Source organism: Juglans microcarpa x Juglans regia, chromosome 4D (genome assembly GCF_004785595.1).
Source record: "Juglans microcarpa x Juglans regia isolate MS1-56 chromosome 4D, Jm3101_v1.0, whole genome shotgun sequence".
NCBI lineage: Eukaryota > Viridiplantae > Streptophyta > Magnoliopsida > Fagales > Juglandaceae > Juglans > Juglans microcarpa x Juglans regia.
The window spans coordinates 18,459,992-18,486,939 of NC_054600.1; the positions used below are offsets into that span (position 1 = coordinate 18,459,992).

The 26,948-nt window shown below is 37.2% G+C and overlaps 1 protein-coding gene across 1 annotated transcript; it reads left to right on the plus strand.

Annotated features, from left to right (window-relative positions):
- Window positions 1–662: 662 nt before the first annotated feature.
- LOC121260358 (acetolactate synthase small subunit 1, chloroplastic-like) lies at window positions 663–25,804 on the plus strand. Its single transcript, XM_041162199.1, has 13 exons — window positions 663–985; window positions 1,685–1,898; window positions 2,164–2,247; window positions 2,988–3,056; window positions 7,026–7,109; window positions 16,302–16,454; window positions 18,436–18,522; window positions 21,708–21,812; window positions 21,907–22,029; window positions 22,984–23,136; window positions 24,050–24,115; window positions 25,361–25,487; window positions 25,596–25,804. The coding sequence occupies exons 1-12, from the start codon at window positions 765–767 to the stop codon at window positions 25,442–25,444; spliced, it is 1,443 nt and encodes a 480-aa protein (XP_041018133.1). The 5' UTR covers window positions 663–764; the 3' UTR covers window positions 25,445–25,487; window positions 25,596–25,804.
- The last annotated feature ends 1,144 nt before the right edge of the window (window positions 25,805–26,948 follow it).

Here is a 26,948-nt window from a genome sequence, read left to right on the forward strand (position 1 = left end):
AAAATGTACGATAATTGTTAGTAAAAACTGATGTTAAAATTGATTTTCGTAGTCTCATGGTGATATTATAATTACTACAAATAGAACTGCCTTAATTATGTTTGATGATTTAAGATTAAAAAAATAAATTTACACCATTTTTCAAGATTAGACTATTTAGATTAATAAACAAATTACATAATATAATTTTAATTAATTATAAAGTATTGAATGTAAATTTAAGATTTTAAAAACCTAAAGTATAAATGGAAAATTTTGATTTGAAAGATATATTTTGGATGGGAGAGATTTATATTTGTTCCAGATTTTTGGATTGGAAAGAGATATAAATTAGTGCCTGATTTTGGCCGTAGATTTTAATACACGCGAGTTTAGGCTGGGGTTTCTGTTTCTTAGGTCAAACTCTTATAACTGGTTTGAATTAGTAGATGGGTCGGAATAATTTATAAATAATAAAATATAGATTAAATTATTTATTATATTTTATATAAAAATTTAGAAAAATTATTTTGAGATTTGAAAAAATTAAATTATTTATTATATTTTATATAAAAATTTGAGAAATTTATAATAATGAGATAAATGAATTGAGATTTGATTTGAAATTCAAGAGGCTTTAAAATCGAAAACAAAAGACACGTGCGAGAAACCAACAAGGGGTTTTGTATCTAGTTATGTTTTGTGGCACCGCCATGTAATAATTATCAGCGTCTCTCTCTCTCTCTCTCTCTTTCCATCTCCCATTGGAACTAGAGGAGTTACTAATGGCGGCCGTGTCACCGTGGCAATCACCCGTACGGAACCAGAAGCTGAACCCACTTTTGAAACTGGATTTGGGGCATGGGTTTTACAGAAGCTTGAATTTTGTATATTTGAGGCCAACCCAATCGAAGACTTTTAAATGCAAGAAGCTGGTGGTCTCTGCTGCTAGCAACGACAATGCAGCGTCTCTGAGCGAGTCCACAGCTATACTGACTCGGTCTAAGTGAGTTGCTCACTCTATTTTTCTTTCGCTCTCGCTGATTTTCTTTTGCTCTTTTCTGGGTTTTCTAAACCCAATAAGATGTTTTCTAAACCGAATTAGATGTATACGAAGGATTGCTTTTAACTAATCAAGATAGTGTATACACTTGGTTGACTACGGGCTTCTTTTTCTGTTGGGGTTGTAATGGTTCTACGTGAGCTTTCTTTGGTTCATTCGTTGGATTTAGTGGTTGCATGCAACTGTTCTATATAGCTCTATTTTATTTATTGAATAATCTTTTTTTTGTCCGTCAAATTGCAATTTGGTTGTACGAAGCAGTTACTTTTTCTACAGAATGATTCGTGGTTAATTTGTGGTAAGTTGAAGCAATAAATACTGGAGCTTGATGGCCTGGTGACAAGGGTCTCATTATCTTTGTTCAGCAATAAAATGTAAGAATGGTGATACGGTTGAGAAATAAAATCTGTTGGTAAATTTTATTTTTTCTAGATATCTATTTCTGGTTTCTACTTGATATGATTACGTTCTGGAAAAAAAATGCTCTGTATTAGATAGCTTTACTTAATTAGATTTTCCTTGGAAGATTGCGAGTTTTTTCTTTGTCAAAAGGCTACTTTTGAGCCTGTTTTCTTTCCCTGTACAATATCCATACCTACTATATTTTTTATGGTTATAATGTGGTATCTTAATTGATTTCAGGGTGAAACGCCATACAATTTCAGTGTTTGTTGGGGATGAGAGTGGAATAATAAATCGAATTGCGGGGGTATTTGCTAGAAGGGGTTACAACATAGAGTCCCTTGCAGTTGGTTTGAACAAGGACAAGGCTCTCTTTACCATAGTTGTCTCGGGTACCGAGAAGGTCTTGAGACAAGTCGTCGAACAGCTGAACAAGCTTGTGAATGTCATTAAGGTTATGTCTCACGTAGATAATCTTAAAATTTTCCATGGAAATCCTGATTTCTGGTTGCTGATGATTTGTTGGGACGGGGCTAGGGGACTTTTATTTTCAAATGAATCTTTCAAGACTCTGCTTTCTTGACAGTGCCCTATCTCTTCTAATAATTTTATTCTAGGTTTTTTTTCTTTAATAAATATCTGTATATAATTTTTAGAAGTGAGCGTTCCCTTATTTGGTTCTGCACTTTACTTCTCGAGTGACTCATCTAATGTATCAGGTTGAAGATATCTCAAGAGAGTCACAAGTAGAACGTGAACTGATGCTTATAAAACTTAATGCAGAACCCAACAGTCGTGCTGAGGTAATGATTTAGATCATTCAACCACTAGTCTGATCCTTCTCTTGGATGGGCTACTTTGACTAGAAAGCAAAGCTCCTCCCATCAGTTGGTTCTCTTTTTCCTGAGTATATTGCTATGTTTGTCTGTCTGAAGGCAACTTTTTTCGACAGATATTGCATCGATGGAGTGGGAATAACGTTTTAAGTTCTTTTTTTATTTGTACTGGGTGCAATATTCCTAGCAAAGATTTCTGATTTTTAGATGCCTATTGTTTGATTTTCTCCTGTTGTTGTCCAAGACTTCATTTTCTAAAAATATTTTGGGGGTATGCATAAGAAAACTGAGCTGATCTTCCCTTTAAAATTAAATTTAATTGATTTGCTTCACTAAAAATGGAAGCATACGTTTATATTGAATTTAGAGAAATTTAGAACAGTTTGTATTTCCATAAAAAAGTGTGCTAATTTGTCAGTTATATAGTCTGGTCCTAAGGTGGGTCTACTAAAAATGAGTTCATGCCCTACATGTATGCCATGTGTCTTTGTATTATATAGTGTTGTCATGAATTTCATTTGGTTCAAGCAGGAATTAACCAGTAAGGTCTACTATATGCTTTTTTGTGTATGGGGTTTAATTTTTTGTTTTAAGATAATTGGAGTGGCTCTCTTATTTGAAGATAAGGGAGCAATGGCTTTTTGTTGGCTTTCGTTTTATTTAGTGCATTGAAGTACTTGATCTCTTCTTTGTGCTGTAATCTCCAGATCATGTGGTTGGTAGACGTCTTCAGGGCAAAAATTGTTGATACCTCCGAAGATTCACTGACTATTGAGGTGAATTCTGTCATATCCTTGGCCTTTTCTTGTGTTTTAGTCATTGTAATTATCTATGAATTTAGTTTTAGAGATGAATACTAACACTGATGATAGAATAAATTCACAAAGGCATGATTACGAAGAGAGTACATTCACCTCACCAGATCTCTGTATCATCGGATGGCTGCAAACCCATGTTTCTTGGCTTCAGTTTGAGTGATTTTCTTGATCTTTTTGGCTTGGTGTTTTAAGTTTATACTCCCTGTATACTTGGGTAGCGCCTTTATGCTCGCTAATAATCTATTTATTATTACTCTGCTGCTGCTGTTGTTATCATTATTAGTAGTAGTGTTATAATTACTTTGACATGGGAAAGCTCTAATTTGAAGAAACACTCATGGTCAAAACTATGTTAAACTTCACACCATCAATGATAAAGAACATAGCCCAAACTTGCAAGAAGCCAAGGTCACCTACCACTATATATGAGCCTTGTATAGTTCTTTGTTAAAAATTTCTGAATTTTTTCCTATCTTTTCTCCTAGCAGCCAAGGAAACAAGAGACCTATAGAGACTCCATTCTCATTCCCCCCTCTATGAAAAAAACACTTACATAAGTCCCCAAAGAGATGCTACTTTTTGGAATATACATTTTTCCATTTAAGTAGGTTTCATTTCAGTGAAGGCATCCATCCACATGCCTCTCCTGGTGCAGCTCCGATTTAGGTTAAAAATCATGATATCCAAAAAGCTTAGCTACCAACAAAATGTGTAACAACCCCTTCCTGTGGGTATAGGAATGCTATTGAAATGTTGAAGTGGTGCCAGGTAAGAGATCCACATAATAAAATTTCCCTCATTTTAATGAAAACACTCTTAAAAAAATGTAATAAAAATAATCTCATGGCAAGAAAACTTAAAACTAATCCTGTTGTGTAAGGACGCTTAGACCCCGTTTGGATACAGAAACTGTTTCATTTCCTCATCTCATTATTACAACTTTTCCAAATTCCCATACAAAATATAATAAATAATTTAATTTTTTCAATTCCCAAAACAATAATAATATTCTAACAATATTTTATTCAACTTTCAACTTTCATCTAAAACCATCTCATCTCATCTCACTATCCAAACGTGGCCTTAATCTTGGACATCGGATTCTGATGTTTAAGCCTAACCCGACTGTGCTCATCTTCCTCATTCTCTTCATCTGGGGGGTTGGAAGAAATAAAAACAAACAAAATGAGTTGGTACGTCATACAATAAACATAATTTCTAACTTGGTTTTTCTTGAAAAATATCCATACCAGTCATGTCATATAAAAGCATCCATGTACACAACAATTTGACATCTAACTTGTTTGGCATGTGACTTAACATATTGAGCGCGGTAAGCTATCTATTAAATTGTCTCACTTTTCTTATGGCCAACACACATTACCCTCTGTGTGTAGGGTTGTGGCTTGGTTCCACAGACTGTGGCTACAAGGGGAACCACTTAACTTATTCATAACTTTCTTTGGTGGACCACACTTTCATGTAAACGTCTTTAAGCAAGCTAACATGACATTTGTATGCATATGTATATGGCATTTTTTTATTGGTGAATATGTACATGACATAACAAATTTTTTTTGATCAATAAATAGGAAATTTTACTAGAAAGAGGCGAAGCCAAGTACACAGGATATATACAAGAACCACATGTATGCATGACTATCTAAAGATACAAGAAAATCATGTACCTTCAGGCCGTTAAAGTTTATTACAATCGACCAGTGGAATAGCGTATGAAGAAAAAAAGTTCTAATCTCGTCTATTGTCCGTTCACGATCCTCAAAACTCTGACCATTCCTCTCCATCCATATGCACTACCATAGGCAGATCGGTATTGTCTTCCACATAGTTACGATTTGAGAGTTACCTCGAATGCCATGCCAGTTGGCCAAAAAGTCAACAACCCTTCTTGGCATCCCAAAGGAGTCCTAGTCTAGCAAAGATATTATTCCATGAGCTCATGGCTACATCACAATGCAATAATAGGTGATCCATAGACTCCCCACTTTTCTTACACATATAACACTAATCCAATATAATGAATTGGTGTTTCCTTAGATTATCGAAGATAAGAATCTTTCCTAGTGAAGCTGTTCATACAAAAAAAGGAAGCTTTTAGGGGGGTGTTAGTCTTCCATATGTTCTTCTATGGGAATGTTCTTGTAGAGTGTGTCATGAGGGACTTATTTTTTTTTGATTGGCACCGGGTGTCCGAAAACAACGTCCCGACTGATCCCAGGGGTGCATAGGCTCTCGGTAATGAGTTTCCTGCAAGTTCACCTCAGGTAATTCAAGGGGAAAATCCCCTAGTCCAATGACCTTTAAAGATTGTTTACACTCAAGGGGATTTAAACCTTAGACTTGAGGGGAGCATACCCTCAAGCCCAAGGCCTTTACCACTTAAGCCAACCCCTAGGTGTTACTGAGGGACACATAGTACGACTGCATAGTAAAATTCCCCTTCTTGGATTGTGACCACATAATCTTATCTGCTCGTCTAGTCACTATTACGTTGCATATCTCATAACATCATGGCATTAATCGCATAATTTTTTTTTTTGATGTCGGGGAACCTCTCAAAGGCAGGGCCCTTCGGACCCCCCCGTACAGAGTAAATCTCGGTCCCGTGCATCGCACCTTCAAAAGTTTCTTTACACGGAACTGGTTAAATCGCTGCATTTTTACTAGGGGGTGTGGCCCCAAAGGATTGTTTGCACCTATGAGGTGTTAAACCTTGGACCTTGAAGGGAGTGATACATATGCACGATATGAATTAATCGCATACATATGCACGATATAAATTCAAATATGACATAATAAGCATACTATGCGTAACTTTAACTTTCATTGTCGCTTGGGTACGTAGAATGGGATTTCCTATGAAGGGTTTCACGTGTTGTAATAATTTAAAACAGCATTGTTTGCTTTATACGGGTCATGCTATGCACTTCTAGCTTGAGCACAAAACTTCATAACCACCTATAATTAGATGTGGTACCTTGTCAACTTCTATTGAATCCCTTGCTAGATTGTAATGCTCCAATGGAGGCCTAAGCCACATCTAGGGCATAATCTTAAACAACAAGAACTTCTCCCACCTGAGTAATGTGGGATCCTATACCCCACTTACATCATCACTCAATATTGGGTACCACAATCTCTTCCTTTAAATTCCTAACGTCCTCGTTGGGCCATTCCATCAAAGGTGGCACAGTTCAAGTCTCACACTTCTGGTGGGGGTAGGTTTTGGTACTATTTGTAACGCTTCAAGGGAGGTCCAAGCCACATTTTGACCATACTCCAAAAAGGACTAATCAATGGTACAATTGGAGCCCCATTGGAATCATTGTAAAGAGCAAGAATTTCTCCTCCCAAGCAATGTGGGATCCCCGTATACCACCTACACTCATCACCTTGTATCAGATATCATATAACAACTCATGCACGTAAGGTGTTCTAGGGCAGTTTTTCAGTAAAATAGTTTACAATAATTGTCTTTTTGAAGCTATGTCTTGCTGGAATTTCCATCATTGGTGGCACAACTGCACCACAATACAACCAATGAACAACGACATTAATTCTGTCAGCCCACCTATTGATTCTGACGACCACCAAAACTACGATTATGTTTAGGGAGAACAAATAGAGCAATAAAAGGTAGAGAAACAAGATTGCTCTATACCATGTAAAAGTTAGAGTTTAGAGAAAGAAGAAAAAGTGGAAAAGAGGGAAAATGATGGGTAATTCAAAATCTTGCACTACTCTCTTACTATTGCATTATGTATATTTAGCTTGAAGTTGACAGTTATACACCCTCATGGAGTATACTTAATACAATCATACCCAGAAACATGGTTAAACTTTACATTTGGTAGGGACCAGATTTTCTGGTTTATCTTAAAGTTAATTTCCATGTGGATATTCCAGGTCACTGGAGACCCTGGGAAGATGGTTGCTGTTCAAAGAAACTTGAGCAAATTTGGAATCAAAGAACTTGCAAGAACTGGGAAGGTAATATTTTTGTATTCATATGGTCATTGTTTTGTTTTTTTTTTATAAGTATATGGTCATTGTTTTGTATGCATGTATTTATGTTTATGTATTCTTACATTATTCAATCCCTTATTGGCAATATTGAATTTAATTTGTAACTGCTGAGAAATTTCCATCAGTTATTTCTTTTCAATTTAAATCAGAATGCTACATAAAGTCATCTTCAATGGGATGGTGACCATGAGATCTGATATTGGAACAAACGTTAATATATTGAGCAGTCAGTTTTTATACTTACAGTTGGGCAATATTCTTTCTGAGTTGAGCCCCGAGTGTTGGCTGTTTGAACTCGGTTCGACAAAGTTATATGTAGCCTCAACCTTCATATATGTTCGAGCTAGACTCAAGTAAATTTAGCCAAGTTTGAACTTGGTTCAAGCTTGACTCCAATAACCCACATAAGTTGACCTTGAGCTCAAGTGAAATTTCAATTTAAAAAGACAAAAAAAGAAAAAGAAAAAGAAGAGTGTAGATCAACCATAACTCCAGCTTGAATCAGATTTCAGTACAGATGAACAAACAAAAGCACACATTACCATAGATTAATCATCTTACCCCCAAAATACAAATGAAGGAAGAAAATGAGAAAAAGGACCAAAATAATGAAGGCAGGGATCTATAATGGAATCACAAATGGCGGACGAAGAGGAGGGAGGAGAAATTTCTAGATTGTGTGGTCCTTGGAAAGGGGAGAAGGTGGCAGATGATGGGGCTTAAAATTTGGGGGGATGGTCTGGCAGTTGATAAGTAGCACAAAGGCCTTCCCTAGGGCTCCAATCTTTTCTTTCTTTCTTTCTTTTTTTTTTTAAGTAAATGATATTATTAATAAGGATAGGCATAGCCAAAGTACACAAGATGATATACAAGAGATAAGACCTATCTAGGTCGCAGTAGTGGACTCATTTCCTTCCAGGCTTGTTCTTGGTTGGTTTGTTAGAGAGAGAGAGTGAGTGAGAAGATTTGGTGAAAAGCTGAAATTTGCAAGGTTGGGGGTTGGGGAGAAAGAGGGGACTTGTGTGAGGAATTAAATTTGATAAACTGAAACTGGTTGTTTACACATGATTGTTGAAAAACTTGATTGACCTGCTGGCATACACTTCTTTTTCCTCTCTCTGTTCTTTTTTGGGGTGTGTGTGTGTGTGCGTGTGGTGATTATCAATTCTGTAGGTTAAGGCGACAAGAGAAAGACCAACATTTGTGCACATGTTGGCTTCTTTGGCAGTGAATGCACTATTGTAGAGCTTTTTGCAATGCTTTACCTCCAGGCTCATGAGTAGTGCCTTCCTTATTCTCCACAGCTTTTACCATTATGATGTTGGGTCCTACATCCATCCCATAATGCATTATTATTTTTTTTTTCTGTTTATTCCTTTGTATTTTTAATGAACATACTGTACTGCCACCAGTATTTAGCTCCTATTACAATTTGATTTTCCACACATGTTAGATACCATGTATATAACACTACATATATAATTTATGCAAAACACACACACACACACACGTATTTAATTATTTCAGCATTTTTAGACGTCTTGGTTAAGAAGGGAGTATGGGTCTGTTGAGTTGTTTTTGGGTGGAATCGAAGCTTTCAAGCTCTTAATGGAAATATGTATTGATACAAGGAAGCTTGTGGAGATGAGTAGGCGGTATGCAAGGTTAGTCTCATTGAGTTGTATTAGTGTATGGTGACTGGTGACCACGGTGGAAACGGTGCTATAGGCGAAGGGACAACTGAAGTTCATAAAGCACACATGTGATGGAAATAGAGCATACTTGGGTCTACTGTTCTAGTCTTCATGGTTGCTGTTGAGAATTTACTGAATATGGTGGAGGAGGCCAGCGAGGTTTTGTCATTATACCAAGAGGTGTTGAAGTTCTAGGATGGGAGAAATGTCACTAAGCTCCACAAAGCCGTGTTCTTGGTTTTCTCAGTTCATGGTAAAGTGCCATGGGGAAGAGCTCGTATAATCTAGTGGTGGCAATATGTGACATGGATCGTGAACCCAACAGGAACATGACACAAAATAAATGGGTTTGGTTCAAAACAACTTGACTCGATAAGGCACGATTAATAAACCGGTCAATTGCTGGTTAAATCGCGAAACTTGCATACCATGAATAAATTCTATTTTCAAATTCTATAAATTTTTAGTACATTTACTATGTCTTTGTTGTTGTTGAGATGTAATATTAAATAGTTCAACTCGAGGGAAGTCTAAAGGGAGGGTATTGTGAAGACGGAAATCAAGGTGTTGGGGTTGGTATTCGGGTAGAGTTTTAGTTCTATGCGACACAAGGATTGGGTCGGGTCTGACGTACATTGGGTTGGTTTTTTATGGGCTTTTTGGGTCATTAGGGGCTTGTTGGGTCATTTTGGGCAAGGTGTTTTTTTGTATACATTCAATGTACTTGGTTTCTCCTTTTGATATATACAATATTTTTACTTATAAAAAAAAATGATGATAATAGTATTTGACTATTTAATATAATATATCAAACTATTAAACTTTTTTAGTTAATATGTAATTTTATTATTTGGAGATATTAATTTTCTTTTATATTATTGGTTTGGATATTGATCATAAAATACTTTATCATGAATCTAGTTGTAATTGTGAATGACTTATATAGTTATCATTGCATAATATATGAAATTATGTTAAATGGGTCAAAATAAATATATGGGTTAGCTCAACTCATTTATATGTAACTGGTTGAAACATGTTGAAATAGGTCGTGTTCAGGTTAACCAATAAGATTTTATTATTAAACATTTGATTATTAAACGGGTTATACGGGTCATGTCGTATCATCCGTTATTTATATGACTTGACACGACATAAACATGAATTGCTATCCCTAGCATAAGCTCTTGGGTCATGAGGGATTTTCAGTGAAGTTGAAGAAGAAAACTCTAGCTCTTGTGACAATGGTAGAGATGTCATATATAGGAGCATCGTGTGGGGGTGGGACAAGCCTCATCGATATGGATGGCAAATAGAGGTGGCATGGGGAACAAGGAAAATATTGAAGTGGCCATTGAGGGCTTGTGTGGGCAGAAACCAAGGTTACAGAGGTTGACTGACTCGTCTGTAGCTTACAAACTGACCATTGCACAATGAGAAAAGAGTTTGGTCCTATCAATGGCTGCTTGATAGTAAGAGAAGTACAATATGTTAAAAAAGATAAGGTAGCAGCTGATTGAAATGAAAGATGACATCATTTCCATATTAAAGAAGGTGGACTCAGGTTTGGGCTTGGGTGAAGTGGGTTATTTATCTACTGAAATGCTGAGAAGAGGCCTAAGGATGGAGAGTCCAATTCTAGCACAGTTGGGAGCAAAGGTCCAGCTCAGGTATTAACTGAAATAAAAGGTCCAAGCAGAAGTGGGCCAATTTAACCAAGTCCAATAAAGGTAAAAAGAAAATTTAGACCAGCCTGTCTACTTTGACCTGGCCTAGGCATTGGTGGTGGGTAAAAAGACAATTTGGCCATTGTTATTTGAAATGGGCTCCACGTTAGGTATAAGCTATGGGATGGCTGAAACTCTGATTCCTCAGCCGGGGGTGGTACAGAAAGGGTTGTGGGTGAGCAGTGCACATTCGGCGACCATACAATCTGATGTCTTGCTGGCACTCTTGCCAGAGACGAAGGACCAAGGTGAGGCACCGAGGCTTGGAAACAACATTGGGTCTGCTGCCATCCCATATTTGTTGAAGGCAGTCTTGAGGGGTTCAAGCCTCGACTGCATTTTTTAATGTGTTGTACTCTACTAGTTTGAAAACAAGAGGTGAAGACAAGCTGCTTTGGGCTCCATCCAAGAAAGGGAAGTTCAATGTCTGTTCTTTCTATGAAGTTCTTATCTCTCATAATAGTTAATACCACCCATTCCTTGGAAGAGAATATGGAAGACTAGGGCCATGTTTGGTTACTAGGTTTTTCCAGAATTTTTCAAAATTTTTTACAAAATGTTTTTAACTTCAATTCATTTTAAATCTCAAAACCTTTTATCTATTTCTTCAAAAAAATTTCCGTTTAACCAATTGCCTAGGTTTAAGTGAAAAGTAGAAAATACAAAAATCAACCCCTAGGGGTTGGCTCAAGTGGTAAGGGTTTTGGTCTTGGTGGTACGCTCCCTTTAGGTCTAAAGTTCAGATCCTCTTGGGTACAAATAATTTCTAGGGGCCATTGGACTAGGGGGATTTTCCTTTGAATTACCCAAAGTCCACTTGCGGAATTGTTTGCAGAGGGCATGTGCACCCTTGGGATTAGTCGGGACTTTGTTCTCGGGCACCCGGTGCCAATAAAAAAACAACTGTCACAAGAGCACAAAAAGGTACCCCAAAAAATTATATTCAAACTTTTCAAATCAACCTACCTACTTTCACAAACCCCCATAAAACATATTTCAAAAAACTTTTATCCAAAATTTCCTATCTAGTTTCACAAAACTCATAAAAAAACATATCTCAAAACTTTTGTAAAATGTTTTTTTTTTTTTTATAAGAAATAAGAAAATTTTATGTACATAGGAAGTATACAATACAAGAGAAAGCATCTAAATACAAGCTAGGAACTAGAAAAGGAACTAGAATAGACTGAAAGCAAATCATGAAGATTATCTCCATTCAATACCAGAGCCTTGCCCAAATACACAAAATACTAAAGAAAAACTCTCTTAGTTCTCCCATCAAGTGTTCTCTATCTTGAAAACACTGCCCATTCCTTTCCAACCATAAGCACCACGTCAAACATAAAGGAATCATCTTCTATATAGCAACAATGCGATGAAACCCCTTAAACCTTGCCAACATGCTAAAAGATCCACCACTTGCTTAGGCATCACCCAACCAATACTTGTCCTACCAAAAATCTCATCCCACAAAGTCTTAGCCACCTCACAATGAAGAAATAAATGGTCAAAAGACCCACCATCTTTCTGACACATGAAACACCAATCCACAATAAATAATCCATGCTTTCTCAAATTATCCGTGGTGAAACATTATCAAATTATAAAAACCTCTCAAACATTTTCAAAATCTTCTTTACCCAAACATACTCTTAAGTTTATAACACCCAGGTCTAGCACCAAGGCCAGTCCAAGCTCGCGCACTATTAATTTTTATTTTTATTTTTTTTAATTGGGGTTAATAGATTTAAAGAGTGATTTTGAATAGGCCACGGGCCCAAAAATCTATTTTGGTGGAATCTGAATTTTTGAGCATAAATTACATTTAACGGGCCAATATTTCGGAAACTTCAATTGAGATTTATTGGATATATTTGGTTAAGCCCATGGACTATAATTCTAGGGTTAACTAGGAAAAATGTTCTTTCGACTGGACAGTTCAAAAGACATTTTTTTTAAGTCCATTAAAATTTAGTGGGTTATTTTGGGGATGCTAGTAGTGGATTATGTATTAGGAACCCCAAAGAACCAGGACTCATGCGGAAGGCAAGGCTTAAGCTAAATGTGACACAAACCCACGTACAAACCATGCACATGGATTTTTCTCTTTCACTAGGGTTTTTAGCTACCTATAAATACAAACATAAATGCACGTTTTCATGCACAGCCCCCATAGAAGATTTCCCCGAAATCCTCATCTTCCTCCTCTAACCTCTAGGGTTGTTGCAACCTTGAAATATTTTTCTTCTTTCTCCTTGTGAAGCTCCTCCTCCACATAGCCTGCCGCCACCTTCCCTTCGCCCATGTCGCAAGGAACAACAGCAGCAGCAAGCCGCTGCATTGCGAGAAGACCCCCATTGCCGTAGTTCGTCCTCCGCGGTAGAACCTCCATGCCGTGGTAAGCCTCCGCTGTACCTGAGCACCTTTGCCCTTTCCCCCCACGGAACCGCAACTTCAAGCGGTTGCTGTTGAAGCCATTGCAAGCAACAGAGACCAACACTGAAAGCCAACCTATGCCACCAAAGCCCACACTCAGCCACGACAAGGCCACTATCATCGCGTCCTTCCTCCTCACATGCATTGTGAGCCACTAGTTGCACCGCCCACTTTTCTTCCACACTTCCAACCCACACGACAAGCTCTGTTTCTATATAACAAAAACAGAGCACGTCTTCTTCTGTTAAGCACGACTCCTCCGCAGGCTATCCAACCACTTGTCGCCTGTGCACCGTAGCCCAACCGTGAGACACTGCCCCAGGTCGATCACTATTACACCGTAAGCCTCTGTCTCTTCCTCTCTCGTTCTCACACACACACTCTCTCTCTCTCTCTCTCTCTCTCTCCGTTCTCTCCCTCTCATTGTTTTCTCTCTCCCTCTCTCTCAGTACCGTGCTGCCGTGCTCATGACCACCATCGACCTCAGCCTAGCTCCTTGCGCTGCCATGTCTCTTTCTTTACTCGGTAAGCCTTGCTGGCCCTCTACCCATGTACAATGTTGCCTGGTTTTCTATAAAAAGAAAAATGAAAGTGATGTCTTTGAAGTTCCCCCGTAAAGTTTCTTACCCATATAGTATAGAAAAATTGCTTTAAGATGATATTATAATTATGCCCTTTGATATATAAGCCAAATCATAATGTGTTTTGAACTTGTATTTTGTTGGGCTTGATTTTAAGATGGGCCTAAGTTTGATGGCAGAAAACTATTGTGTTATTTTTAGTGGGCTTTGTCTCACTTTATATTAGCCCAAAAAGTTTGTTTAATAGAAAATATTTAAGGATTTAAATTATATTAGTTGGTATTAAATTTTCTATTTACAATGGAATTTCAGTAGTAAATAGTAAGTATTTAACCCTATTTTAAATTCTTTAAATCTGATCAAGTCTATTTTTATTAAACGAAATTTTGTTGTTTACTTTAATTGATTTTGTTATAATTACGTTAAGTAAATATTAAACTAGAAATGTAATTTACATGGGTTTAGTCTTAATTGAGTAAATATGTTAGTCATGCACTTTATTTTTACATAAATAATTTAGAGTTTAGTAAGCGGAGAATTTAAGTGGATATCAATTAATTTGAGAAGTGGTGATATTTTAGGTTTACGAGAATTTTAGATTTTAGGAAAGATAGGTTATTTTAGTATTTCAGGCTTCAATATCAAAATTCGTGTTTAATTAGGGATTTAAGTAAGTTACGTGTCTATTTTATAGGTGACGATTGCTATTTGTTTGGCACAGTTGTGGGAAAATTTAAAGAAGTAAAAGTCCAGGTAAGCGGAGTTCATATGCTAGACTTTGCATACAAGAAATGAACTGAGGTTGATTTTCGAAAAATATGCATGTTTTGTCATGAAAAGAAATTTGAAACAATCTCAGTTATTAGTTCTGCATTACTCATGAAATTTGTATAAAAGATGAAAGTATTTTTATCATGACTGGTGTAGACATGAGCAAATTTTTAGCATTATGTTTTTGACTATGTGAAAGAGCGAATATGAAATCTGGAAATTTGTACATTTTATGTGAAGATGTTCTAAATCTGTTTTGAATATGTGAAAATGATATGAAATTGTTCAGTACTCTGTTTTGATATGATGTGGCATCTAAAAAACATTTGGCATGACTTTCTGATTTTGTTTCTGGTCATGATCCGATGATTCTGATTCTGTTTTGCTTTGATATATGACCTTGCCATGGGTGATAATAGTGACCTCTAGACTTGTCATGAATGATAATAGTGACCTCTGGCCCTGTCATAGGACATAATAGTGACCTCTAACCCTGTCACGGGATATAATAGTGACCTCTGACCCTACCACGGGGCATAATAATGACCTCTGGCCCCGCCATGAGATATGATAGTGGTCTCTATTCTGAGTGTAATCGCTTTGGTGTCATGTTGATTTATATTCTGCTTGGCTTTTCGCAGAATATACAATCCTACCATGGGGGTTAAACATGGTCTCTGTTCTGATATGACGCTTGATATGATATCATATGATATGATATGATGATGATGTTTAGTTATGCTATGCCAAATGACTTATGAATATGAACATTTTGAACTGTTGCTATGACATTCTGATAACATGTTTTGGATCTGCATTCTGAAACTAAAATGTTTTGTTTTGCATTTTGAATTCTGTGAAAAGGCTTATGTTTAGATACTAGTATATGTTCTCTGTTTACTGAGTTGTTGATAACTCACCCCTTGTCTCAACAATATTTTTCAGATAATTTTGAGGGTTCAACTGGAAATCAAGAGTAGGAAGCTTGAGAAAGATTAGATGATCGTAGAAGAATTAGTGCCAAAGGGTACAAGTAATTATTGGAGAGTCCTATTCAGTTGATTTATTAATTTTTAGTTTGTTATGTTGAGGTCTTTCTTTGGTGTTCTTGTGGGGGAACGTAAATATTTGGTTGAAACAAGTATATTTATTTTTAAGGAGTCTTTGGAGTATATATAATTGTGTTATGGAGATGATTTTAGATAACAGGAGCTAACTCTCTGGACCTCTGGGACCGGGGTGTTACCAAGGTAGCTCCAAGAACTGTATTTTTTTGCTTTTACAACATCTATCGGAAGGATTCTTACCATGGACAATGAGGAAAAGATACGTTGGTGTAATTGGTGGTGCTGTATGTGCAAGAATAATGGGGAGTCAGCGGACCATCTTTTACCACAATGTCAGGTGGCTAGTGCTGTATGGAGTAATTTCTTTACTCGGATTGGTTTGGCTTGGGTTATGCCTGGAAGCCTAGTTGCCCTTTTTAGCTCCTGGAGAGGATTAGGTGGCAATCCACAAATTGCAGCAGTGTGGAATTGGTTCTTACATGTCTCATATGGAGTATTTGAAGGAAAATGAATGATAGAAATTTGAGGACGATAGAGGAGCTCAAGACCTTTTTTTTTTTCCTAACACTATACTGCTCTGGACAGATGACTTTCTTGTACACATTTCATTGTACGTGTAATGAGCATTTTAGCATTTTTGATGATATGATTATTATTTATCAAGAAAGATGTTTACATGTGTTTATGCATTTAAAAAACATATAATAGTGAAAACAATAGGTTACAAAATTTAATCTAATTTGGTCTGTAGCTTATGGTGATCATCCATGAGCAGGTTCCTTAATAGATGTTGTCAATGAACTAAGATGAATAATTGTTGCTCATTAATATATGACTTGGGTTTCCATGTTTTGTGCTTTGAATATGCATCTACTTGTAGATTGCATTGCGGCGAGAAAAGATGGGTGAAAAGGCTCCATTCTGGGGATTCTGTGCAGCTTCCTATCCAGATCTTGAACAACCACCTCCTGCTAATGTTCTCGTAGAGAAAGCGAGCCAATCACTTGATGGTGATGCCAGTACATCCTCGAGTGTATGTACCTTTTTTTCTGTAAAGGAGGCGCAGTGCGTTATTTTTTTCCTCATACATAGGAAATTACTGTATAGAGCTAAGGGTTTTAAGTTTTAACTCATTGCATGTGCATACATGGTTCTGCATTTTCATATGCCATTTTTAGAAGGCTTATCATTCGGCTCGCACACACACACATCTATATATTTTCACACACAAACATATAGTTGTTTATATTTTTTGCATATGCTGCTGCCTCAAAAACATCTACAAAATGATATTTAAACAATTAACTTCTTTCTTTTTGGGGGATGAGATACTGAACTTAGAAGTTTATATTTTGATTTAATTGTTCTTAAGTTCTAGTCAAATGAAATTTCAATTAAATACTCCAAGGTGGCCTTTGGTTTGAACTCCTGAATCATTTGGGAACACATATTGCCATTATTTAATAGGGAATTGCTACAGGCACAAAGAGATTACATAAAGTAATCCAACAAACTGATGTGGCTTCATATGATCCGTTAGATCTACTTTATAATAAAAGTAACTTTACGATTTGACGAACCATATCATGCCACGTTATTTTGTGGGGCTATTTTGTGTAATTCCTTTGTGACTAAAGTATTTCTCTATTTAATATAGAGAACATATACTCCTGTTTTAAACTTGCCTTATTTGCCACCTATTGATTGCTTTTATTCTGTGATGCTTCATGCTTGTTGTTAGCATTATAACTTTCTTTTGGTAAGTAGAAATATATTACTTTATTTTTTATTTTTAATTTGACTGTATGATGAAAAAAGCCCAGAGTCAGAAGAGTATTGGTGAAAAATTGGTTTATAGAATTATGGTTCAAATTGGGGTAGAGACACTGGCTAGAGCTTGGTTGGTCTCCCTTATTTGAAGTGAATATCCTAATTTTGTGCTTCTATGACGTACCTTTTGCACTATTGGGATAAATTCAGTTGAAAATAGTAATCAGAAAAGGTGACCAGCAAATAGTGTAGCTGTGCAAATAAATGCACAATTATTACTGAAGGTAGGAAAAGGTCTTTGTGAGACTTTTCTGAATGCCTGATAGATAAACTCAAAGAATGAAACTCATTTGAGTCAGAAAGTGGCACAGCTTGTGCTCCAATTTTTACAACTTCAAAATGTGTTGGCCATATGCAAGCTGATTCAGAAATTGCTTAAATATAAATTGTTTGCCTGGTAAAGGCCTTGGTCTTGGTGGTATGCTTACTCTAGGTCTAAGGTTCAAATCCTCTTGGGTGCAAACAATTTTTGGGGCCATCGGACTGGGAGAACTTCCCCTTGAATTACCTGAGGTGCACTTGCGGGAAACACCTTGCTGAGAGTCTGTGGTCTGTGCACTTTTGGGATTAGTTGGGACGTTGTCCTCCGACACCCGGTGCCAATAAAAAAAATAATTCTATGTTTTGGAAACTATCTGGTTTTTCACCTTCTAGATATTGATAACATTACATGGGTAGGTAGCCTACCCTTTTCTGAGGTGACCATTTATGTTGCAAGCAGTTTGTGGTCCAACACTAGTGGCATGTTAGTAAAATCATGTTATATGTATACTGTGGTTTGAGGTTGGTAGGATTATAATCTAGTTCTTTTTTCTACTGGCATGTATTTGGGATTGCATAGTAGTGCTGATGTTTTAATTCACACATTGTTTCCTTGTATAAAGTTGGTGGCACTTGTGCTGTAAATGGTAAAAGGGGGGAAAACGTATTGTCTGCTGGATCTTTTTATCTGAATCATGCTTTTATGTTTTCTTTTCTCTGCCCAAGGATAGTTGGAGGTGTTGCAAGCAGATTCCAATAGTTTTTTTTTATATTTATCATGTCCTAAGGGTGATATTCTTTCTTACTTTAATGAATCTATATTTTGCTGCATATATTTCACTTTAGTTTGTGTTGTTGGGTTTTTACTTGGGATCATTACAATTTTGGCTTGCAAATATTTAAATTTAATTTTATTATTACAGGGTGATGTTTATCCGGTGGAGCCATACAATGACTTGTCAGTGAAACAAGTTCTTGATGCTCATTGGGGTGTTCTCTATGATGAAGACGTAAGATATCTATGTGTTTGAAGATCCTTTAATTCATGTTGTAATCTTTCTAGAAGATAAATATGGACATAAGTAAATCAAAACGAAGTTGTGAGGTAAGCACAAAGCAAAATGCTCTTTTGCCTTTTACTAAATAATGCCTGTTTTTGTAGGGGTTTCTTCCCGATGGATAAAGCCCCAAATTATAATACATATAAGAAAAAGTAATCATGAAGAATTTCAGAAAATTCAACCCTTATTTGTTATTGGCTTGTTTTAGATAAATAAAAAGGCACAAAGGGGTGCAACCCTAGTATATAGGAAGTATACAAGAGAACCCCTATTTACTGATTAAAAAAAACAGAGAACCTCTATTCAGATTAAAAAGCAATATTTTGAAAAATCTGGAAAGCTAAAAAAAAGCAGAGTATAATAGCCATCATCCATGTATAGAGCGAGCTAAGGTTGAACTTTGTCAGCTCTACTACTGAAGCTTCCTTATCTTCAAAGGTCTGTGTATTCCCCTCTCTCCCACTACACCACATTAGGTATGAATAAGGGTGCTACCCGCCCTATATGGGGAGCACCCAAATTATAATTCACTTTGCTACTTCACAATGAAGAAAAAGACGATCAATGGGTTCCCATACTTCTTACACATATAATATCAACTTTCCATAATGACATGTTAATTAACATGAAAATCTTTCTCAATGCCGCCGACCGTACAAAAAAAGCCACTCTTGAAGGGGCCTTTGCTTTCCAAGTACACATAGGGAAATGAGGAACTATTAGGTAATATCAAAACCTTATAGTATGACTTTATTTCAAACTTGTCTCTTGGATTAGATCGGGCATATCTCTGAAATTGTATAATACGTTAAAAAAAGTGGAAACCACATCCACCTCCCAATCTTGCATAGGTGTGTAGTTAAAAGGTACCCCAATTAGTAGTTCCATTTCGGATTCACATGTGCTCCGCTGCCCTTGCATCTTTACTACGAGTAATATTATATGACTCTGGGTAAGATATCTTAGAAGGTTGATCCAAACACCACACATCATGCCAAAAACTAGCCTTAGAACCATCATCCATGAGAAATTGAATGAATTTTGACTACCAATCCCGCTACTTCACTGTGTGGTGGCCTAGCTGTCTGGAATGACTTCTTTGGTAGAGTGGGGCTTCCTTGAGTCATACCGAGAAAATTAGTAGACTTCCTTGCATCTTGTAGACGCTTATACTGCTTCCCATAGATTATAGCGATATAGAGGATGGCTCCTAAATGTTTACTATGGTGCATTTGGAGGGAGCGAAATAACAGAAATTTTGAAGATCATGAGTGGACCACATGTGAAATAAAAAAAACTTTTTCTTTCACACTTTGTTCCTGTGGGCTTAAGTGATAGATTTTAATAGACTTGTTCATATGATATTGTTTCAAGTATAGAAGGAGAAAAACCTGGGAGAAAAACCCTAAGGCAGTATGGAGAGAGAAAAGGCACCCAAACCCCACCGTCATCCTCCACCCAAACCCTAAGGCACCCCGCCACCGCCACATACAAGATCGACGGGCTCTGGCGAACTCCGCTGAGTGCAGTCCAGCTTCGGTCCTCCCTTCGGTGACCTAGAGTGTCTCAGGGTTCTCTCTCTGTCTTTCTCTGGGGCTAAATGAATGAGATTCTCGGTGACGTTAAGGAGATCTCTCGAAGGCGACATCGACCGTCGAACCTGTGCCTCCGCCACTAGTCCTCCCTTCGGCTACTCCTCTAAGGGCACTTTGGCGTCGGTCCTCCTTCCGGCGACTTGGATTTTTCACTTCTTTGGTTCGTTGGCGCAGATGTCCTCGTCGATGGAACGATGACACCTATGTCGAAGGTGAAAGAACCTTTAATGGTGACAACAATGGACAACAACAATATAGCTGTTGAGGAAATTCGGGATTTGATTGCAGGATATGACAGAGAGGAAATTATGGGTTTGTTATTGGTGCCTTGTGAGGATGAATGTCTAGGGTCGGGAGTGCAATGGAGAACTTTGTCTGGGGATAATGTTGTTCCCCTAGTTTCTCTTCCTCCGATAAACAATATAGCGGGTTTACCATCAAATTGAGTTATGCATAAGGTTAACGAGATTCAGCATATTGAGGAGCTTTCATATGCAGGATGTGAATACCAATTTAAAGCACTACTCACTACGATTGAGGAGGACCACTCGCTTGAAACTAAATCAAGTTTTAAGAAAAGCAGGGAGTTAAAGCGTCTTTCTTGGGCAATCAACTACGATGCTAAGGGAGGTAGCTCAAGTCGAGGGAAGACTAAAGGGAGGGGCATTATGAAGACGTCCTCGTAGAGGGAGTTTCGGGTGGAGTATTAGGGCCCGTTTGGATAGTGAGATGGGATGATATGAGTTGAGATCGTTTGTGAACAGTAGTGAGATTATTAGTTGAAATTAGATGAGATAAGATGAGATGATTTCATCTCACCTCTGTATCCAAACGGACCCTAAGTTTTATGGGAAACAAATGGTTGGGGAGGTGTGTTCTATTCCAATTTGGGCTTCTTGTATTTTGGATAGATTTCTAATTTTCATAGGCTTTTTGGGTCATTAGGAGCTCTCTAGTATGGGTTAGGTGTTTTCTTGTATACGTCCTGTGTACTTGGTTACTCCTATTGATATATATATATATATATAATATTTTTACTTACCAAAAAAAAAAAAAAAAAAAAAAAAAAGAGTTGTTCATGATTTCCTTGTATCGGCTTCTAACTCTTGCTATATGTTTCTCTTGTATATGATCCATGGAGTTGGGCTATGCCTTGATTTTTTAGTAAAATTGTTGATCTCTTATATATATAGCCATATCAAACCTGAGCTTTCATTTGTGGTGCTCTATGTGACTTTCAGCAATGTGGGTAATGCTAGATACAGTCTTAGTGTGTGCAAGTCCTGCGTACTTCCTTTGAAAAAATGTGGGGTCTACCATTAAAAAAATGATTTTTTCATGTGGGTCATAGATTTACCCACTTTTTAGGAGTGCACGGGGCTTGCACACCATAGGATTGCAAATATCATTTCTTTTGTTTAATAATTGGTATAAAAAATATTTTGGTTGCTGTATTATAGTTTTTTTTTTTTTTTTTTTTTGTTTTTCCCGTTGTTTATGAGTACCAATCATTATATTGTGCTGAATGTCATTCTACAGTCAAGTGGGCTCAGGTCACACACGTTGTCTATGCTTGTGAATGACTGTCCTGGAGTTCTCAACATAGTTACTGGGGTTATTTCTCGAAGAGGTTATAACATTCAGGTCAGTTTGGCCTCAAATTCTGCTCCTCTTTTGGGCTTATCTGGTTTTGATGGTCTATGCTGATTCAATAGTTTCCTTTTACTTTATATTCTAGAGTTTGGCCGTGGGTCCTGCTGAGAAAGAGGGGCTTTCCCGCATCACGACTGTTGTTCCTGGGACTGATGAGTCAATTGGCAAGTTGGTTCAACAACTGATAAAGTTAATAGATCTTTATGAGGTAAGGGGTACTGGATTACATGCTGAGTGTATTTACGGAGACTTTTTCAAGACAGACCAATAAAAGAAGCCCTAAAAGAGAACAAAAAAATCTCCAACCACCTCTAGTTTGGGAATTAAAACTGTTAACTCAGTGGGTAATTATAATATGCAACTAAGTGGTAAGATAAAATAAAGTACCCGCATAATCCTGTATGTACAATAGTCTCTAGAATCCAGAATCCTTTATATTGGTAATTACATCTACAAGTATGAAGTACTTTTACTATTTTCATGCACCCAAAGAAATTATGCCGTTACACCTTTCATCCATCTTTTTACACTTGAAAGTTTATTTTCTGATTGGTTTTGTGTACATACTTCCCGAGGTGAAAACAAGATATATTATCAATAAAATCAACGGGAAGTTATGGATTAAAGAATGTATGTAAAAAACTTAGCGTAAAATAAACATGTCAGTTTTGGAAAAACGTCCTACCTTGTGGGTCTAAGGCTCTACTTGTCATTGGATCTTTTCTTTATGATGAAGTTTGAGAACATCTGTAATGCCTAGATTATAGATTTGGGTAAGTGCTTTTATATTTGTGCGTGTGTCTGTGTTTTTCCTTGCCAGGAAAAAGTTTTCTATTGAACTAATTCCTAAACTTTCATATTGCTGAAAGAATTTAAGCTTTACTGGAATTGCTATTTCAACAGTCAGTCTTAATTTTTATTACTTCCGGAAGAGTTCTGTTAATTAAATATTAATCATTATGACTTTGCATAGATGCTATTTTAACACGCAGTCTTAATTTGTATCATCACCAAAAGAGTGCAGTTCAAATAGTCACCATTATAATTTTGTATATGGATGCTAGGCTTGATCCATGACTGGGTTTCCCCATTCTTGAACACTTGATGTGCGTGAGTGAATGATTGACTAAACGTCACTAAAGAAAGGTGGTCATTTCTTCAGGTTCAGGATATCACTCACTTGCCATTTGCTGAGAGAGAGCTTATGTTGATTAAGATTGCTGTGAATACCGCTGCTAGGAGGGATGTCCTTGATATTGCCAACATTTTCCGGGCCAAAGCTGTTGATGTTTCTGATCATACCGTTACCCTAGAGGTAGAAATTCTTACCATCTATCAAATTATCAATCATCATATTGTTACGTCTTGGCATGCATCATTTTTGGACACTTATTACTGTAATGCCATTTCTTTTCATTTAATGAAAAAAGAATCATAATGCTGGCTGGGGGTTGGGCAAGGACCCTTCCTATTGCTAATGAGACAAAGATTATCAGTGGTATAAGTGGGGAAGATAGGTTTGATCAGAAGAAAAATTTAATTGAACGTCCATAACACGCATACCATTCAAGAAGAGGATGTAGGTACAGGTTACAATCAGAAAAGATATTTCTCCTATATTGTGTCGGTTGATCTTGTAAGACAACTTTTCATGTGAGTGGGTTATTCTTAGCCAAAGATCCAATTAAGTCCCATTCTCCTCTTTTAACCTTGGAATGATTGGCTAGGCATGTATCAATGCTCTGATTAGAGCTTGCAAGTTCCATTTGGTATTTATATACCGGCAACTATTTAGTAATATTGTCATTGTCTACTGTTGTTAGCACTCCATCTCATTGCCCATCACATTTTTCTTAGGACCAATAGGGTCTTTGAGAAACCCTCCTCAAAACTTTGAAGCATTTCAAGGTCAGTATCACATACACCTTTAGCCTTACTCTTGAATCTGCTTAAATTGAACAGTGGCTCAACTTCGTCTGTGACCTTACCCTGAATGCACTCAATCTAGTTTCTTTAATACGAACTTTGGGACTGAATATTAAAATTGAAATTAATGGATGTATACCTGAGTTTGGTGATGAAAGCAATGTAAATTATATGATTGCAACTTGATTTCTGGGAGCTCCCCATTCATCAATATCTTCCTATTACTTTTCCTGGCTTGCAGTCTCCATTTTCCTTGATTAATATTCTGACTATTTCTAGTCTGGTTTTTGTATGTGCTCCAGCTTACAGGTGATTTTAACAAGATGGTTGCACTACAGAAGTTGTTAGAGCCCTATGGGATTTGTGAGGTATTTCATGATTCTTGTGCTTTTATTCTGGTTCTTATGTTTTTCGAACTGATTTCATAAATTTGAGTATTGATTCCAACATTTTTGTTTGAGAGAGAGGAACTTTGAGTTGCCATGAGAACACAATCATTTAATTTTTAAATTAATTTTTAAGAGTACTTCACGTACAGATCATGATTCGTTTATTGGTTGAAATACCTGTGCTTCTGCACAATAACAAACTGAAATTGCTATATACTGCCGAGGATAAGACAGATTTAATCTCTGTGCATCTAGTCAATTTCTCTTGTGCCAACCATCTCATACAAGAAATATTTTGAACATCAGAAGATTCATGCCACATGTATTAAACTGATTGAAATAAATGGCTAAAGAATCTCGAGTCGGTCCATTTGTGTTGAGTACAGGGCTGTTATGAGGTGCAGATGCAAGTCCTTACAGTGAAAATTGCCATCCGGATATAACTGTTTCTGGAAGTGTGGAGCATGAAGTAACTAGTAAGAGTGTTCTAATTGTTGCAATTCCCCCTAGGGGCTAGCTCAAGTGGTAAAGATCTTGGTCTTGGTGGTATGCTCCTTACAGGTCTAAGGTTTGAATTCTCTTGGGTGTAAACAATTTCTAGGGGCCATCGGACTGGGGGAACTCTCTCTTGAATTACCTGAGGTGCACTTGCTGGAAACTCCTTGCTGAGGGCCTGTGCACCCCTGAGATTAGTCGGGACTTTGTTTTTGAACACCCGGTGCCAATCAAAAAAGAAAATATTGTTGCACTTTAATCTGCAGATCAGCCAGCCAAAAGTTGGTTGCAACATTCAATAGCTGCTGGTTTTAACTTTAAGTCAATCTATGAGATTGTTTGAATTGTGTAGTGCCTTTTCTCACTTTACTGGACTCCTGGCTCGCTTGCCCACTGGTGTGTAACCGATTTCTTTGAGAAAGAGAGAATTTTGCAAGTGAAGGGTGAAGACAAAGAGGAGAGGAAGTAGAGGGATAAAAAAGATTTTTTTTTGGTCAGTTGGATAAAAATGAAAAATTGGGGAAGTATAGCTCGGTATGTGAGGAAGTTTAGTTAACGATGCTGATATTTATGCCTCAATTACTTTCCCAACCGTTTATCACGAAATAGGTGATTTTCTAACACTGCATTAGCGGGTGTTTTCGGAAAATAATTGGTTGCTGGATACTGTTCTTGGTTAACTATTTAACTATTACTATAGATTTATAAACTGTTTCTTCTTCCTTGAAGGTGGCACGGACGGGTAGGGTGGCAATGGTTCGGGAGTCGGGGGTTGATTCCACATATCTCCGTGGTTTCCCTCTTCCAGTGTAATGCTGTGTCATTGAGTAGCTCTAACAATGATGGAGCATGTTAAGTAAGTTTTCTGGTTTTGCCTTTGATAGCCTTTTGTTTAGTGTCTTTTTTTCATTTTCAGATTGTAAAGGAAAAGAAATGAATTTGGGTTGTTCCATAATTGTGTTAGGTCTCTTGAAGGGCGGATCCATGCTGACTTTGAAGTGCAGAAAATGTGGTGCCTGTCGTAACTTACACCTGTGTCCTCTTTGCACTTTAGATCTTGTTTATTTTTTCCTAAGCTTTTTGTCAGCTTTGTTTTTAACCGAATTTATAGATATACCTTCACGTCAAAACTTCTAAGAACTACTTATGTTAATGTAGCTGTTCATTTTATTCGAGCATTTGGTATCATATAGCTCAAGAAAACCGAAAACCAATTCTAAATTTTACCGTTCTCGGTTCTCAAAGGATTCTAGGGGAGAACTGCTCTAGCCTCTCTCCATCTCCAGCTGCTTTCTCTACTACAGTCACAAGAGCATTCATGCTTGTATGAGTGCTCAAAGCCACGGTCTGATTTGTTACATTCAAAGTGGCTTTTTATTAACTAATTTACTTATGAGATGACTTTAAATATGTACATCAATCAATGTGAATGTGGATGATAAAATTTAGGATGAAGGGTAGAATCACTTTTAAAAAAAAAAAGTAGAAGAAAGAAGAGTGCATGTTGAGGACTACTCTGATGGCCAGAATATGATGAATTGAGTTTAGTCAAGGCACCTAACTATCGACCTGAACTAATCCTGGTATGCATTTGATTCATTCTGCATTTCTTCAGTTGTAAGTAGATGCCTACCAAATAAGGAGCCTCTCCCTGGCTGTTTAAACGTTAAACCGCTTGTGGCGAGAGGTCACTTGCCCCCGGTAAAGAACTTTATCAAAATCAATAGGGACGTCGGTTTTTGGCATTCTGCCTTGTATGCGGGGCAGGCATTTTGGCTTTAAACTTAAATTTGGGTGTAGTTTTTAAACCATCCGTGATTTTAAATTCAAGATTTTTCGATGTTTAAAAGTTTGTTCGGCTTTGGTGTAAATCCAAATCCAAACGAGATTTATTTGTACTTCAAAGCTCCACCCAAATTTTTTGTCCAAAACTCATCAATCCAAACGCAAAATCATAGCAGAGTACGTTCCGGATGAGAAGAGCGTTGATATGGCTTTTCCCAAGGTTTGAAAGCACGTGACAGTTGGAGGGTGGATTGTTGATCCCCGTGCATGGAACAAGCCGAACTTTCTTGGTTACCAAACATATTTGTTCACAAAACAAAATAGAATCGCTGGTTCAATTCCTACGATGGAGTTCTGCATATGACGTTGATCTTCCGGTAATCATTGTTTGACTTTTGTAACAGGTCGAGGTGGAGCGCCTCGAGGGAATAGAGAAAAGAGAGAGTCGTGGTTTTTTCATGAATATTTAGATGCATTCAAAAGGTTCCAGGTGTACAATAAAATACACACCACTAATGGGCCCATGATAGCC

Bases quoted from the DNA above. Each gene is read 5' to 3' on its own strand.
- LOC121260358 (XM_041162199.1), top strand. From the start codon at position 765: ATGGCGGCCGTGTCACCGTGGCAATCACCCGTACGGAACCAGAAGCTG. The intron at 7,110-16,301 runs GTAATATTTTTG...ATCTACTTGTAG, and splicing joins AACTTGCAAGAACTGGGAAG to ATTGCATTGCGGCGAGAAAA. The intron at 16,455-18,435 runs GTATGTACCTTT...TTATTATTACAG, and splicing joins ATGCCAGTACATCCTCGAGT to GGTGATGTTTATCCGGTGGA.